The sequence below is a fragment of the Lutjanus erythropterus genome, chromosome 5 (genome assembly GCF_056507025.1).
Source record: "Lutjanus erythropterus isolate fLutEry1 chromosome 5, fLutEry1.hap2, whole genome shotgun sequence".
Taxonomy (NCBI): domain Eukaryota; kingdom Metazoa; phylum Chordata; class Actinopteri; order Lutjaniformes; family Lutjanidae; genus Lutjanus; species Lutjanus erythropterus.
This window is the reverse complement of record NC_139321.1, coordinates 29,900,800-29,915,060: the sequence shown is the minus strand read 5'-3', so window position 1 is coordinate 29,915,060 and position 14,261 is coordinate 29,900,800. Positions and strand designations below refer to the sequence as shown.

Here is a 14,261-nt window from a genome sequence, read left to right as displayed (position 1 = left end):
CTCCTTGCAATTGAGTTTACATTTAAAACAGTGGCGATGGCAGCAACCACTTCTTCTCAGAAGAATGTGTGGATTTTGTATCTTTGTAGAGAAGTTAATAGTACTAATGGGGATAACAGAGCACACTGTCAGGCAGTCTCTGGACAACACTGAAAAAGAGAGCTTTAAGTTTCAATTGCACACCCGACTAATTGTTGCATTGCAAGGTGTGTTATGTATTACTGTCTGCAATATGGTGTATATTCCTAAATAAGTTTATTTTAAATAAAAGCACCATGAACTAAGTGAGATACAGAAAACCTGGGTATTTGAAGGGGCCAAGATGGAACAAAATCCACAGTCTGATTGGGCCCACAGCTCAGTTTTGCCTCGAGCACTCCGGCAGGGTATCAAGGCCATGGCATCGTTGAAAACTGGTCGCAGGTGTGAAATCTGTAAAAACTCAAGCCAGCATTCTTCAGATGCAGCATGAAGCACAAATACAGTCAGAGGAAATACTCAAAGAGGTGAACAGACAGATTTGCTTTGGCTCATGCATTTAGGCTGGATTGGACCAACATTTTGTTAACTTTGTAGCTAGCTTGCAAACAATGTAAATGCTTTTTGGGGTTCTTTGTGGATTTATTTATTTTATTTTATTTTATTTATTTTTTTTCACTTTTTGTTTGTTTTTTAGCTAGCCAGCAGGCAACACATCAGACTGGCAATATGTCATCCAGCCTGGATCAGCAAGGCCATGCTCCCTTCTGGGGAACAAACTCATGGTTTCATATATTGGGAGAGGTAGAAGAATGCCGAAAACTGTCAGCACTCGACGTTATTTTTTAGTTATTGTTGCTGTTGGGCACAAACCTTGTATCCCCATAATTTGAAATGTTTATTTTTTAACATAAATCATTGCTATTGGTCACCCTTTATGCCTCTTTATTTTAGAAGCTACAAAAAAGAGCTACAAGGAGCTATAAAGAGCTATAAAATTTGACTTAGCAGCATTGAATTAGTTTTTTTTTTTCCATTTCCTGAAAAATAACAGTTTTGGAGATACAAGGTTTCTGTCTAACAGCAATGTTAGTTATTTTAATTTTGGCAACTAAGAATCTCTATATTGATCAAACTGATTTAATTTTGGTTTACATAAATAAACTAGGATTTACTAAATGCAGATTAGTTTTTATTGTGCAACAGAGCTCTGCTCAGTTGTACATTTGGATTTACTCATTATAACATAGTTTTGCTAAACTCTGATAAGGATTTATCTTAGATTAAATGAGTCTTTTTTGGTGTAACCCAATCTTCAAGGTGTAATCTCATCTGTTTCTGTAAGGAATAAGCTACAGAATTGGCTGACACTGTAAAGCTTAAGCTTGGGATTCCCATCACATTCAGAAAAATCTCATAGTCATAATTTTCATTTATGAGTTGTATGACTCAACATATGAAATATGGTGTGACAGGAGAGGAACAGTTGGAGTTAAAAAGTGTTTAATAATCATCTCTTGAAACATTTATTGATAATGAGCCTTAGTATGAGCTCCAACACTCACTCATATTCTGGCAATCTGCACACACATGGAGTGGGTGCATGTTGTTAAAGCAAACGTCTGGAGGACATGTTCACTGGCTCTTTAAGGCAAATAAACACAGACAACCGAACCGCTCCAGTGGGCGATTTCATGCAAATGAATCAACATGAAATTCTACTTGGTGTTGTATCTTAATGCACCATTACTCTCCCAGTCAGCCTTTTATTCATTGCCAGTGGAGTGACTTCAGGCTAACTCATTGTTTCTGTTCAGCCATCTTCTGACATCCAGCAGGTGGCAAAAAATATGTCTTGGAGTAGCAATTTCTACTTAAAAGTCTCCAGTGACCGTGGCGTTGTTGGTCTGGCATTGGAGCCGGTGGAAAGATTTGTGACTTTAACACTGTGTGTGTTTGTTTCAACTGTTGGTCCCCCGGTCCTCTATTGGTGGTTAGTAAGCAGGTAAAGCGGAGGATTATCTCTCTCCTGGTCCTATCTGTGAGCTGATAGCAGATGGTTTGTTTGAGCTGGGGGAGAGTATGGCTTTGATGAGAGACAACAGCATCAAAGCTGTCATTAAACACTCCCTCTAATCTGGAGCCACAATATACAAGAGGCTCTTAACAGTACCGGGACTCAGGGAGAAGGCACTTGAAGCTTGTGTTAGACTCAGCCAGAGGAGAGGAGAAGGAGTACATCCTCTGGCAGTTTGTCAGTGTGTGACAGGTGACAGAAGCTGGAGCTATTTTGACATTTCTCTGTGTTAACATCTTTGCATGACTTCTTTTTTCTCCATCTCAGGTATCATTTCAACGTTCCTGCACGTCCACCCGTTTGGAGCCAGCATCGAGTACATCTGTTCCTACCTGCAGCGTTTGGACACTAAGGTAAACAGCCAGGCAGGATTCAAAACTTCCACTGTGGAATAGATTAGCAGAGTCTGGCTTCAGTATCACTTTAGATTACATGCACTCATACAAACACTGTCAGTCCCCCCTACAGTGCTTACATATGGGCTTGTTGTATGCCAGGGTCCTGCTGTGTAGCCAACACACAGCCCCCCAATGTTAGCAGTGCTCCTTAAGGCTGTTACAGCCCTTTCTATGGATATTGATGTGTTTGGAGGAGAGGTTTTTAGGTGAAGCCAATGAATAGTGTGACATTTTGGAAAGTGGTATTGATATTCTCATCCAAGCCTGACAAAATGTCAAAGTATCCCTTAAAACAATCAGGAGTTAGATGTAAATTGCATGAATTTTTGGGTAATCTCATTAAGATTAAGATCTCTAGTTCAGTCAGCTCCAATGTTAACAAATCTCTCATCAAACCTTTTATCTCTTCTAATTGTTTTTATTAGACATCACTGATGGCTGATTAGATCAACTTTAGATAATCAGCATTAATTCTGTAACTTAAAATGAAAGGTTTGTGTGTTCTCTGGTTAATGTTTTGTGCAGTTAGTGTCTTCATTGAGCCAAAGGTAGTTGTGAGAGACACCAGTGTATGTCCACCAATGGACCGTTTGTTTTTGTAGTTCAGCAGGGACCTATAGAGAGCCAACTCTTCTGGAGGAGTGGGATTGTATGAGGTTCTTATCTGGGGCTGCAACTAACGAGTTTCATAGTCGATTTTTTTGTTTGGGGGGGGGGGGGGGGCTTTAGACTGTGTTTCTTATCTTCTTTAGTCAATTATAAAAATAATTGATTGAAATAATAATCAATTAATGGTTGCAGCTCTACTCTTATCCATACTCAGTGTTATTACCTACAGTAAATACCAGTCAGCAAGTTTGAAGAAGCAACAGCAGTGCTCTCTCCAAACCAACCAGACTCCTTTGTAAAAACAATAATTTTACCTCACAGAACACGTGAGTCTTCTGCTGCCTGGATCTCTTAGTTTTTGTGTTATTATGTGACTTAACATAAACATAAACAAACTCAAGACACACCTCAAGAGGCAGCAACTCTCGTTTTTGTGAGGTTAAATAACTGATTTTTCAAAAGGAGTCTGGTGGCTTTGGAGAGAGCAATAATTGGCTTATACTGTATAATGGTAGCTTCCTTTCTGACAGAAAAGGCCTTCTGACAGAAAGGTAAAGTGGTGAAAACATTCTAAATACCTTCAGGGGTGGCTGAGTGGGGGAAAGTAAATTCTGATCTTTATAACATGTTGTATTTTTGCTTTTGTCATGAAAATCAAAGAGATTTATCAAAAAAAAAAAAAATAAATATATATATATATATATATATATATATATATATATGATTTTTTTGAATTGGGCCTTTTAGAAGTGGCTCAGATACGTTATACTGCTGGCCCTGTCCACAGCAGTACATTGTTTAGCTTCCATGCTGGTCCTCCAGCTGCTTCTCCTAACTGGGGTTGTGGAGATCGTCATCTCCTGTAGGTCATACACTGGCTATGGATAAGCACCCCTTACAACCCCACTTCAAAAAACTTGAACTATCTCTTAAATGTGATAAACTCATAGTTCTGAGTCAAAACATTTATTGGTCTACCATTAAAAACTGGTCTTTCAGGTTTCTCAGCAAAGAAAAGGCATTAAAACAGAGGATTCCTATTTAATAAGTGGAATTATTGCACCCCATCCTTAGACCTAAGTGAAGCAGAGGGAATATTCACAGAGAAAAAGATACACAACAAACTTAATCATTCACACAAAAGAACACAAAAGAACAGCATCAGAAACAATTAGATCATCGTTAAACATATATTTGGTTGGAAATAAAGTGCAAAAACTGTTCTGAAGAAACTTTGCAGACAGCTTTCAGTTTGATTTAGCAGACATTTTTATCCAAAGTTTGTCTCACTTTTTGAATCAGAGATTTCCCAGCTATATGTCTCGCCATAACTGGCTACTTGTGTGATTTCCCTTGATGCCAGAACATATTAAAAGTAGATCCCTCATTCTGTCACTTCAAGCCAAACACCACCCTCAATCCTCAGACACCCTTAGTTTCCACTCTGTCTGGCGAAGCACAGCTATTTTATCCCCGTCTTTCTGCTGAGGCATTTTAGACGTATTATCGCTCTTCACTGCCACTTACACGAGGCTTTCAAAATGCCAACTTTCAATGTCACCTCCAAAAGGTAACGCTAAGATTAATGGCCATTCCTGCTCTCCTCCCCGACAAGAAGACCTTCAGAAAAAATGGCCGTTGTCACCACTCCCTTTGCTGTCACAGTCACTGACCAAATAGAAGACCCATCACGCTGAAACAGTCAGGTTTTAGACTCATTATTTAGAAGAATTAATTCGCCATCTACAAATACTTTGTCTCCAAGTCCACAAAGTTGCCTCAAGAAATTACTGTTCTCTGTAGCATCTCTTTGAATATGCTCATCACCACCCTGACTCACTCTCACACATGCAAAGAATAGAGTGTGACTGTCTTCTCTCGTGCCTTTTGGGTTTTTTTGTCTAGTGTGTCTGTGTGTCCGTGTGTGTGTGTGTGTGTGTGTGTGTGTGTGTGTGTGTGTGTGCGTGTGCATGTGTTTGTGAGCGAACACCCACACTTGTCTGTCTGTGTGCGTATGAATTTGCCTGAGCTGTTGTGTTGTTTCCACACTGACTCTCCGCTACACACATCAAGCAGCCCACAGAGTTTTGTCAATATCACTGGCTAGACTCTCCAACAACAAGCCCAATCCTCTCCGCTTATCTAGTGGCTCCACACACAGCGGCATTGTCTGTAATGACACACCAGTCCTATCTCCATGATAGACCTTAATGCATCCTGACATCAGCACAGGGCTTGAACAATCTACTTATTAATGCAAGACACTGTGGGTCGCCAACAGCGGCTCGTACCGGGGGATTTTGGCACCGTCACCTCATGATTTCAATTGACTAATGATCCTCATCCCACCCGAGTGGTGTCAGCCAGATTACGCTTAGTCAGGTAGCTGCTATGCCGTCACACTGTCTCTAAAAATTTACTTACACTATGATTTTCTAATTGCAGTGGAGGTGTGAGGGAAGTGAGTGAATGTTTTGTTAGTGAGAGTGGAGAGGAGGTGTGGAGCGTGTAAAAGAATAAAGTGTTGATGTGTGAGCAGTGTCTTAAGTTAACTCATTTGTTGGCTGTAAAAAAAAGTGCCGCATTTAAACAGGAAAATAATGAATAAGCATTTTTCATGGCAACATGGCCAAGCTATTTTCTGTGAAGAATGTGTAAAAATGAAGAAGGAATGTAGCTGCAAGGCTCTTGGAAGTCAATGAAATGAGTAACGCCTGCACACTGACTCCAAACCACAGGTCTGAGCTTAACGCCACTTGAGCTGCAACCATTAATCAATTATTAATCAACTATTAAATTAATTGACAACTCTTTTCATAATTGAGTCATTTTCTAATCAAATATTAATCTAATCAAATTTTTTTTTACTCCTCCTCCTACCGAATATATTTGAGATGTGGTCTAAACAAGACATCACCTTGGGCTTTGGAACAGTGATAAATATTTTTCATCATTTTCTGATATTTTATGGACCAAACAACTAATCGATTAATCAAGAAAATAATCAACAGATTAATCAGAAAATAATTGTTTTTGCAGTCCCAAATTACACCCACTGCAAACTGTATAAAATAACATATATACAATATAAACAATAATAATAAACTGTATAAAACTAAAAAGTGGGTAAGGGGTTGAGGAGAGGGGTGGGGGTGGGGTTGCACAGGACAACCATCAGTGTAACAGCAACTATATTGAGCTGTTAGTCAGCGCCTCCAGGTTTTCCCAGCGGCCATAGCGGTATTGCAGTGAAAAATTCCCCACCGGGCCAAACAATAGTTGCCCCCTTAGGCCACCATTATTTATATGCATATATATGTATGTGTATATAAAACTTTTCTTGAGCCAAAATAAGCCATTTCAAAATCTGACATCATCACAATGTAAAGTCTACGGGCGGAGCAGGAACTCACAGGCGGGCAGGTGGGGGCAAAGGGGGAAAAACATCTGCACCTATTCAGTGGGCTGTATAACCAGGAAGTAAACCCAGAAGCTAGAAAATTTTTCTGGCTTATGTGCCAGGTGAAGAACTCTTATTGGCCAGAATGGGCACCATCTTTGCAGTCGCTATCTAGTTTAATATAAAACATCTATGGTCAGAGCTAATGAGCAATGAGCAACTGCTGTCAGATTCTGTGTCCGTGCTGGAAACACAGAGTGTCTGTTGGAGCTTTGGCAGTCTTTATAAGGCATATTCATGGTCCTTTGTAAAAGTTTCTGTTCAGTATGTCATCTGGAGTGTCAGTACATAGCCATCATCGCCTTATTTTTTATCATGAAATCATCAATCGAGGGAAAGAATGCAGTGCAGCAGTGCTCCTACAGCAGCAAAATGTTCAAAAATGGTCACCATACACTCATACATATACACTGTCAAGCTGATGCTTCATATTTTGTTATGAATCCCTATTTCATATTATGCTACTCTTGTTCACATAGGAAATTATAAGAGGAGAAGTTTACGGAAGTGATATGCTAAAGTTAGATGCTACTACTTTGTGCAGATCCTTTGTAACAGACAGCCAGTCAACATACTCTTTTATTAAAAGCTGTTCTTTTGAATGCTCAGTCACAAGAACTGTGCAATAGCTGGAGGTAAAAATCAGGAATTTAGTTATCCTCAGTTTTCATCCTCAATAGAAGATGATCCTGACAGATTTGTCTCACCAAAGGCAGATTTTTCCCAATACCCAGTGTTTGTTTCAGACAGTTCATATAATAATGTTAATATTTAAAAGCTCTCTACAATATGAAAACAAATACTGGCTCTAAAGTGAATGGAAATACAATGGTTATTTAATAATAACATAATTAGAAAGTTATATAGTTTAAAGTTAGAAACAATTTTGAGAAGTCCAAGAGATAAAAATGAGTTTTCAGTAGAGATTTGCTCTGAGAAAGGATACTGACTTTAAAGATTGAAGACTCAAAGCTTTAATGTGATACCCACGAAGAACCAATTGCATGGCATAATGAACTACTTAGCTTGCCGTTCTCTGTGATCAGAATCTATGTAAATGAAGTACTTAAAAACTACACAAGGTGAACACACAAAAAGGGGGAAATAGAATCATTTATCAAATAAATGATATTAAAACTACAGAGCAATGTGTGAGATTCTCATGCAGAAAGCTCCAGAGGTGATGGGACTGATGGGACAGACAGTAAAGGCACACCTCAGGGAGGAAGTAAGATACAGGGACCACTATAAGCCATACCACACATACACATACACACACACCACACATACACACACACTACTTTTAGGCTCATTCAGGGTTAAGCAAAAATCAGAGCCTGAAAGCTTCAAATCAGTAAAATCTTAAACTGAATTGAGAAGCAGACAGTCAAGGACAGTAAGGACAGCGGTAATGTGGTGCCGTCTTGTAAGTCCAATACATGACCAGAATCAAACCTGGAGGACATAAAGGCATATATGATCTTCTCCCCCGGTCTACAAATACAATGAAAGACCTATCTTCAATATTCAGTATCCAAAATTATGGACTTCAGGCTTCCAATGTGTTGATAGGCTGCCCAGACTAGATATTAGATGACTAACAGTGGTAGTGCGGGGACTGTGAAGAGCAGTTATAAAGATATTGAACTTAATGAACCACTGAAAATGTCAGATATCTTGGAGAGACGTGAAATAATGCAGGGCAAGTTGATAAGATCAGGCTTAACTTGGACATTGAGCTGTCATTCTCGTTGCAGTGGAAATTTGTCTATGGATAGAAAATTATTACCCAAGACTGAACCTTGTTGGACTCCATTAGAGTAACTAACATCAATCACAAAAGAGAATGGCCTGTTTCAAGTTTGTAGCTTGTAGCGCATCACAAATTGTCTCAACGTTTGCATAAATTATTTTGATCCATTGTGTCAGAAAACAAGGTAAATTCAAGGACTTTAAAAACTGAATGAAACACCATGCTGGCAGCCAGCAGTATGTCACAGGAGACATACTGTAGACCAGAGTAGTGTCTGTAAAGATGTGATTCATTTTTTTTTTTTCTAAAATGTTGTGATAAATCTGACAAGACACTGGGTGTATGTACACTAAACAGAAAAATAAATGCAACACTTTTGCTTTCACTCTCATTTGTCATGACTTGAAATAAAAGATCCGAGACGTCTCCTGTGCACACAAAAGGTTTATTTATCTCAAATTTTAGTCACAAATTTGTTGAAGGACCATTTCTCCTTTGCCAGATAATCCATCCATCTGACAGATGTGCCATATAGAGATGCTGATTTCACAGCATTATGGCACAGGTGTGACTTGGACTGATCATGAAAGGACACTCTAAAATGTGTAGTTTTATTTTCACACAGGACTACAGATACATTCTTTCCCAGGAGGGCAAAGTCATGACTTGTCATACTGGTTGAACTCAAAATTTCAAAGCAACTTACTTATTCAGATTTTTGAGTTTTCTCACCTAAAAAATTATAGGTCAGCAAAATTGTTTTAGTTTGTTTCAAAACTTTCAAAGAGTTTGAGTTAGGGCCAAAACTTCAAAATCTATTGCAGTAAGCTGCCTTAAAATGTTGAGCTTGTAGAAAAGTATCTATCCTAGTGGTTTGACTTTTGAAAACTAGAGCCAATCAAAATGTGGGACATCATATCAGTATGTGGGACGGTGGGACAAGGGATAAAAATGCTGTGCAGTCCCACATAAAGTGGGACACCTGGTCACCCCAGGGTAAGAAAATCAGAGGCAGAGTAGTGCAGGTCAAGAAGTTAGAGATCTTTTACCTGTATGTGAAGTTTCTGTTAATACCTCTGGACTTCTCTTTGTTCTCTGTCTAACCTCGATCTGATGTGTGTGTGTCTGCAGATTAACCCCGGCGAGGTGGAGGCTCTTCTTTCTCGGCTGCCCTGCACTTTCAGACAGGAGCTGACTGGTGTCGGAGCCAGTCTGGAGAAACGCTGGAACTTCTGTGGCTTTCAGGGAATCAAGAGCACATAGACTCTGCTGGTGACACTGCTGGGACATGGAAGAGATGGCAGGCAACACAGGGACACTGTAGAGATGTGAGAGACACAGTATAAAGCCCACAAATATCAAAGACGGTGGACTGTACCTGACTGTACAAAGACACAGAAGACTGAGCTCTGCTCAGGAAGAAATGTTACATGAGCATTTCAAGGACTCTGTGTAGGCGACAGAGACAGAAAAACGCAGAATTTCCATGGTTACGGCAATGTTGACACCAAACCATGGCGACAAGGTCTTCATGAGGTTCAAGTCTCAGTTTCTCAGTGTCTCCTAAATATTTTTAGACATAATGACTCTATGAGAGTCAAAGATGAGCACCGATTCCTGCAGTCACTGGATTATTATGTAGTTATCGCCCACATGGGCAGGGCATTGTACTTTGGGAGCCTGCGGTTGGCTCTGTATGGTGTTAGTATGGGCCAGGACTACAGGGCTAACTAACCAAGGAGGCTAATCAGGGTCTAACTGAACACTTCAAACCTCCGGCCCTCCCTCTCTTCTCTTTTTGCTGTTCCTGGTTTGTAATATAGATCAAAAATGGATATATTTCTTCATTTTCTGTAAAGGCTGTTAACAGTTGCATAGAATCATTTGTTGTAATACACTGTAAATGCTTGGATGATATTTTTGATTATAAAAAGATGTTTTGAGTATATAAATATGTTTGAGTTCATTTTTATATATCTGCTGAGGCTTGTTGTACAAACCCCAATTACAAATAAGTTGAGACGCTGTGTAAAATGTGAATAAAAACAGAATACAATGATTTATAAATACTTTTCAGCCTTTATTCAGTTGAACACAGTACAAAGACAAGATGTTAAATGTTCAAACTCATAAATGTGGTTGTTTTTTTGTTAATTTACACTCATTCTGAATTTGATGCCTATAACCCATTACAAAAATGTTGTGACTGGAGCATATTAACCACTGTGATACATCACCTTTTCTTTTAACAACACTCAGTTAATGTTTGGAAACTGAGGACACCAACTGTTAAAGCTTTAAAAGAGAAATTCTCTCCCATTGATATATGATATACGACTTCAGTCTGGGGTCTGTGTTGTCGTATTTTGTGCTTCATAATGCACCAAACATTTTCAGTGGATGACAGGTCTGGACTGCAGGCAGGTCAGTCTGGTACCTGAACTCTTCTGCTAAGAGTGGCTCACTTTTGTAACAGATGCACAATGTGTCTTGGCGTTGTCTTGCTGAAACAAGCAGCCTCGTCTCTGAAAAAGACGTCTGGATGGCAGCATATGTTGCTCCAAAACCTGCATGTATCTTTCAGCATTAATGAGGCCTTCACAGATGTGACAGTTACCCATGATGCCATTTCTGGATGTTGCATTCTCTTTGCATGTTATAGTCTTAACTTGCATTTGTAGATGCAACGACAAGCTGTGCATACTGACAATGGTTTTACAAAGTGGCACCGAGTCCATGTGGTATCCTGTGTACAATTGTTTGGGTTTTTAATGCAGTTTTAATGCGGTGCTGACTGACGGGTCAAAGGTCACAGTACTGGTTTTCAGCCTTGCCCCTTACATGCAGAGATTTCTGTGGATTCTGTGAATCTTTAAAGATATTATGGGTTGTAGACCCTGAGTCCTGAAATTCCTTGAAGTTGTCTATTGAGAAATGTTGCTCTTTAAACTGTTGGACGTGTTTGTGAACAACAGAGCCCTTTTAATACCCAAAAATGTTGCTGTCACCATTATCTATTAACTTGTTTATCTGTTGAATATTCCAAATAGGTGTTTTTCAAGCATTCTTTTGTTGTCCATATCCCAACTTTTTTGAAACATGTTATAGGCATCAAATTCAGAATGAGTGTATATTTACAAACAACAATAAAGTTTATCAGTTTGAACATTAAATATCTTGTCTGTACTGTATTCAGATGAATACAAGTCGAAAAATATTTGTAAATTATTGTCCTCTTTTTATTTATGTTTTACACAATGTGCAAACTTTTTTGGAATTGAGGTTTGTGAAATAAATGTGTGTGAGAGCGTAATTCTAGTGCATTTGTACAAACATTTTTAAGCCTGCCAACCTTTACTGTTAGTCCTGCGAGACACGCACACATGCACCTGCACAAGACAAGTTGTCTGCTTCTAAGACTTGGTGCCCATTCTGGCTTGAAGGGCATTATTTTTTCTGTGCTCTACCTTTTTTTGTTCTTACAATAGCTGTACTCAAGGCCGGCTTTTGAACCTTACACAAGGGCATTTGTGGGCATTTTCTTTCAAAAGCCAATTAAGGTTGGCTCTCAGCCTGGCTAAAGACATAGCAAAGCAGCATCACACTTAACTTGGAAACACACCTAGGGGATCGTGTTAATGATGTTTAATTGGTGAGGCAGTTGGTGTGTGTGCTGCTGCCGTCACAGTGCGTACACAAAATGTGTGTGTGTGTGTGTGTGTGTGCGCGTGCGCGTGCGCGTGCGTGCGTGCGTGCGTGCGTGCGTGCGCCTTGCCTGGATCCATATATTAAGTGGTTATACAACACTCTACAGAGAGGAGTCTTCTTCTCCATCTTCGCCAGATAGAGAGCTCTTGCCGCCAGGACTGAAGGTTCCTCCCAAAAGCCCAGTCAAGCATTCTTAATGTTCCTCCACTGGGCTATTTGGCAGCGTGCTCTCTTCCTCTGTTGTTCTGAGAAACAAAGGTTTATTATTACACATGATTTGCTCTCATCGGCCTCCACCATCTCCTACAGGCATTGCATTTGAAAAATTAGCGTTCATGCACTTGTCAGCGTACTATAGTACCTTGTACCTGAATTAATAATAGGGAATGAGTATGTTTTGCCTACAAGCTCCTACAAGGCTTCCTTTCCTCATGCACATATCCATTATTAACAGCGCTGGTTTGAAAGGGAAGAAGGTTTCATGGGTGAAAAGTAAACTATCTGCCGTAGGAGTGGAGTTGTTTGCATGTTAAATACAGTTTGTGACCTCCAGCCCACTTAGTTTGTAGGCTTCTGTCAAGCATTATTAGGAAAGAGAATGAATACTGGTGCTGAAATGTAGTGCATGTGTTCCTTATGCCTCTACACTGGTGGCAGCCATGGCCAGAGGCTTTATGTTTTTGTTTGTCCATCCATCTGTCCTCATGTCCCTCTGTACATGTGTCCCATTCTTGTGAACCTGATATCTCAAAAACACCTCGAGAGAATTTTTTCAAACTTTGCACAAATGTCCACTTGGACTGAAGGATAAATCGATTAGAATTCAGTGGTCAAAGGTCAGTGTGACTTCAAAAAACATGTTTTTGGTCATAACTTAAAGGGACAGGTCACCCCAAAAATCAAAAATACACCATTTCCCATAATAAATGATGGGTGCTTTGAGCACCACAGGCTGAGTGCCATCTAGTTCCATCATATTTTAGAGAAGGCAGACATCTCTACTGCTGATATCTCCAAAATTCTGCAACTCACTAAAACAATGTAGATGGCTCAATAGCACTACAGCCCAGATGAAAAATGTGTATTTTTGATTTTGGGATGAATTATACCTTTAATAATTCAAATGCTAATTATGACAAAATTGTACACAAATGTCTAACAGGATAAAATAATGAGATGATGACTTTTTATATCCAAAAAGGCCAAAGGTCAACTTCACTATGACATCATAATGTTCACTTCTCTGTCAGTCCTCTGTAAAAATTGTCTCTAAAAAAACTTTTCTCTACACTTGAATCATACATGTCAATTGCCAAAATTACACCATTATTTAATTCCTTCAAAGTCTTTACTGCATATACAGGGTGTCCACAAAGTCTCTTTACAATTTAAAAAATGTATTACAAAAGCAATTGATGAGATATGTTAATCAGATTTGTTCTATGAACTCAGTGGTTATCAAAGTTTTTAATCACATTGCATTTGTGTATTTCAGGTACCCTGTTGAGGAAATAGGTTCTGTTAAATAAACCCCTAAAAATGGCTACTCCTCAAGAAAAGGCACGATGTGTATCGTGGTTTATTGAAACAAAATCGGATACGCGGACTCAGCGAAACTACAGGATTAAGTATGGAAGACATCCACCGTCATGTCCGTCAATTCGTGCATGGCACAAGAAATTTATGGAGACAGGGAGAGTGTTGGATAAAGAAAAGAAATCGAGCACCATCTTGATGTGCTTCATGCAACTAATGGTGCCCATATAGAGGTGTATTAAATGAAGCAAAAAAAACCCTTCAATATCTACTTTTCATTTTGTAATAATTTCCACAGATTTGTCTTTGCTTTTGTAATAAATTTGTTAAATTGTAAAGAGACTTTATGGACACCCTGTATTATGAAGATATATTATAGGATATATTACATGGATGTAAACTGCAACTTGACTAGTTGACAGAGACATAAAACAGTGAGGAGTTTTATTTGTGGTGACAGCAGTGTCTACGAGCAAATATCAGATCTGTCTCTCCCTTTTTATGAGACATTTTCTAGTTATTTGTTTTGATGATGATGTTATTGATAGATGAGGAACTGCACATCCACATGTTTCAGCTTCTGCCTGCCTGATGGTGCACTCGGGATCAGGAGATGTAGAGTCGAGCAGAGTTTTGCATCACTACACTTCCTCTCCTCCACACTGTAAGTCTTGATCTGTGCAGAACATCCCTGATGACAGACTCAAACACACCTCACCTCAGCCTCTCCTCTCTCACTCG

At 39.3% G+C, this 14,261-nt stretch overlaps 1 protein-coding gene across 3 annotated transcripts in view; it reads left to right on the top strand.

The window, feature by feature from the left end:
• The window catches only part of enox2 (ecto-NOX disulfide-thiol exchanger 2), a 195,377-nt gene extending 185,149 nt beyond the window's left edge, over positions 1-10,228 (top strand). For all 3 annotated transcript variants that reach the window (XM_084719571.1, XM_084719572.1, XM_084719574.1), the window contains 2 exons: positions 2,324-2,409; positions 9,408-10,228. In XM_084719571.1, coding sequence (XP_084575697.1) covers positions 2,324-2,409; positions 9,408-9,539 — 218 coding nt within the window. In that variant the 3' untranslated portion in view covers positions 9,540-10,228. The remainder of the gene's footprint in view (positions 1-2,323; positions 2,410-9,407) is intronic.
• Positions 10,229-14,261: the final 4,033 nt, after the last annotated feature.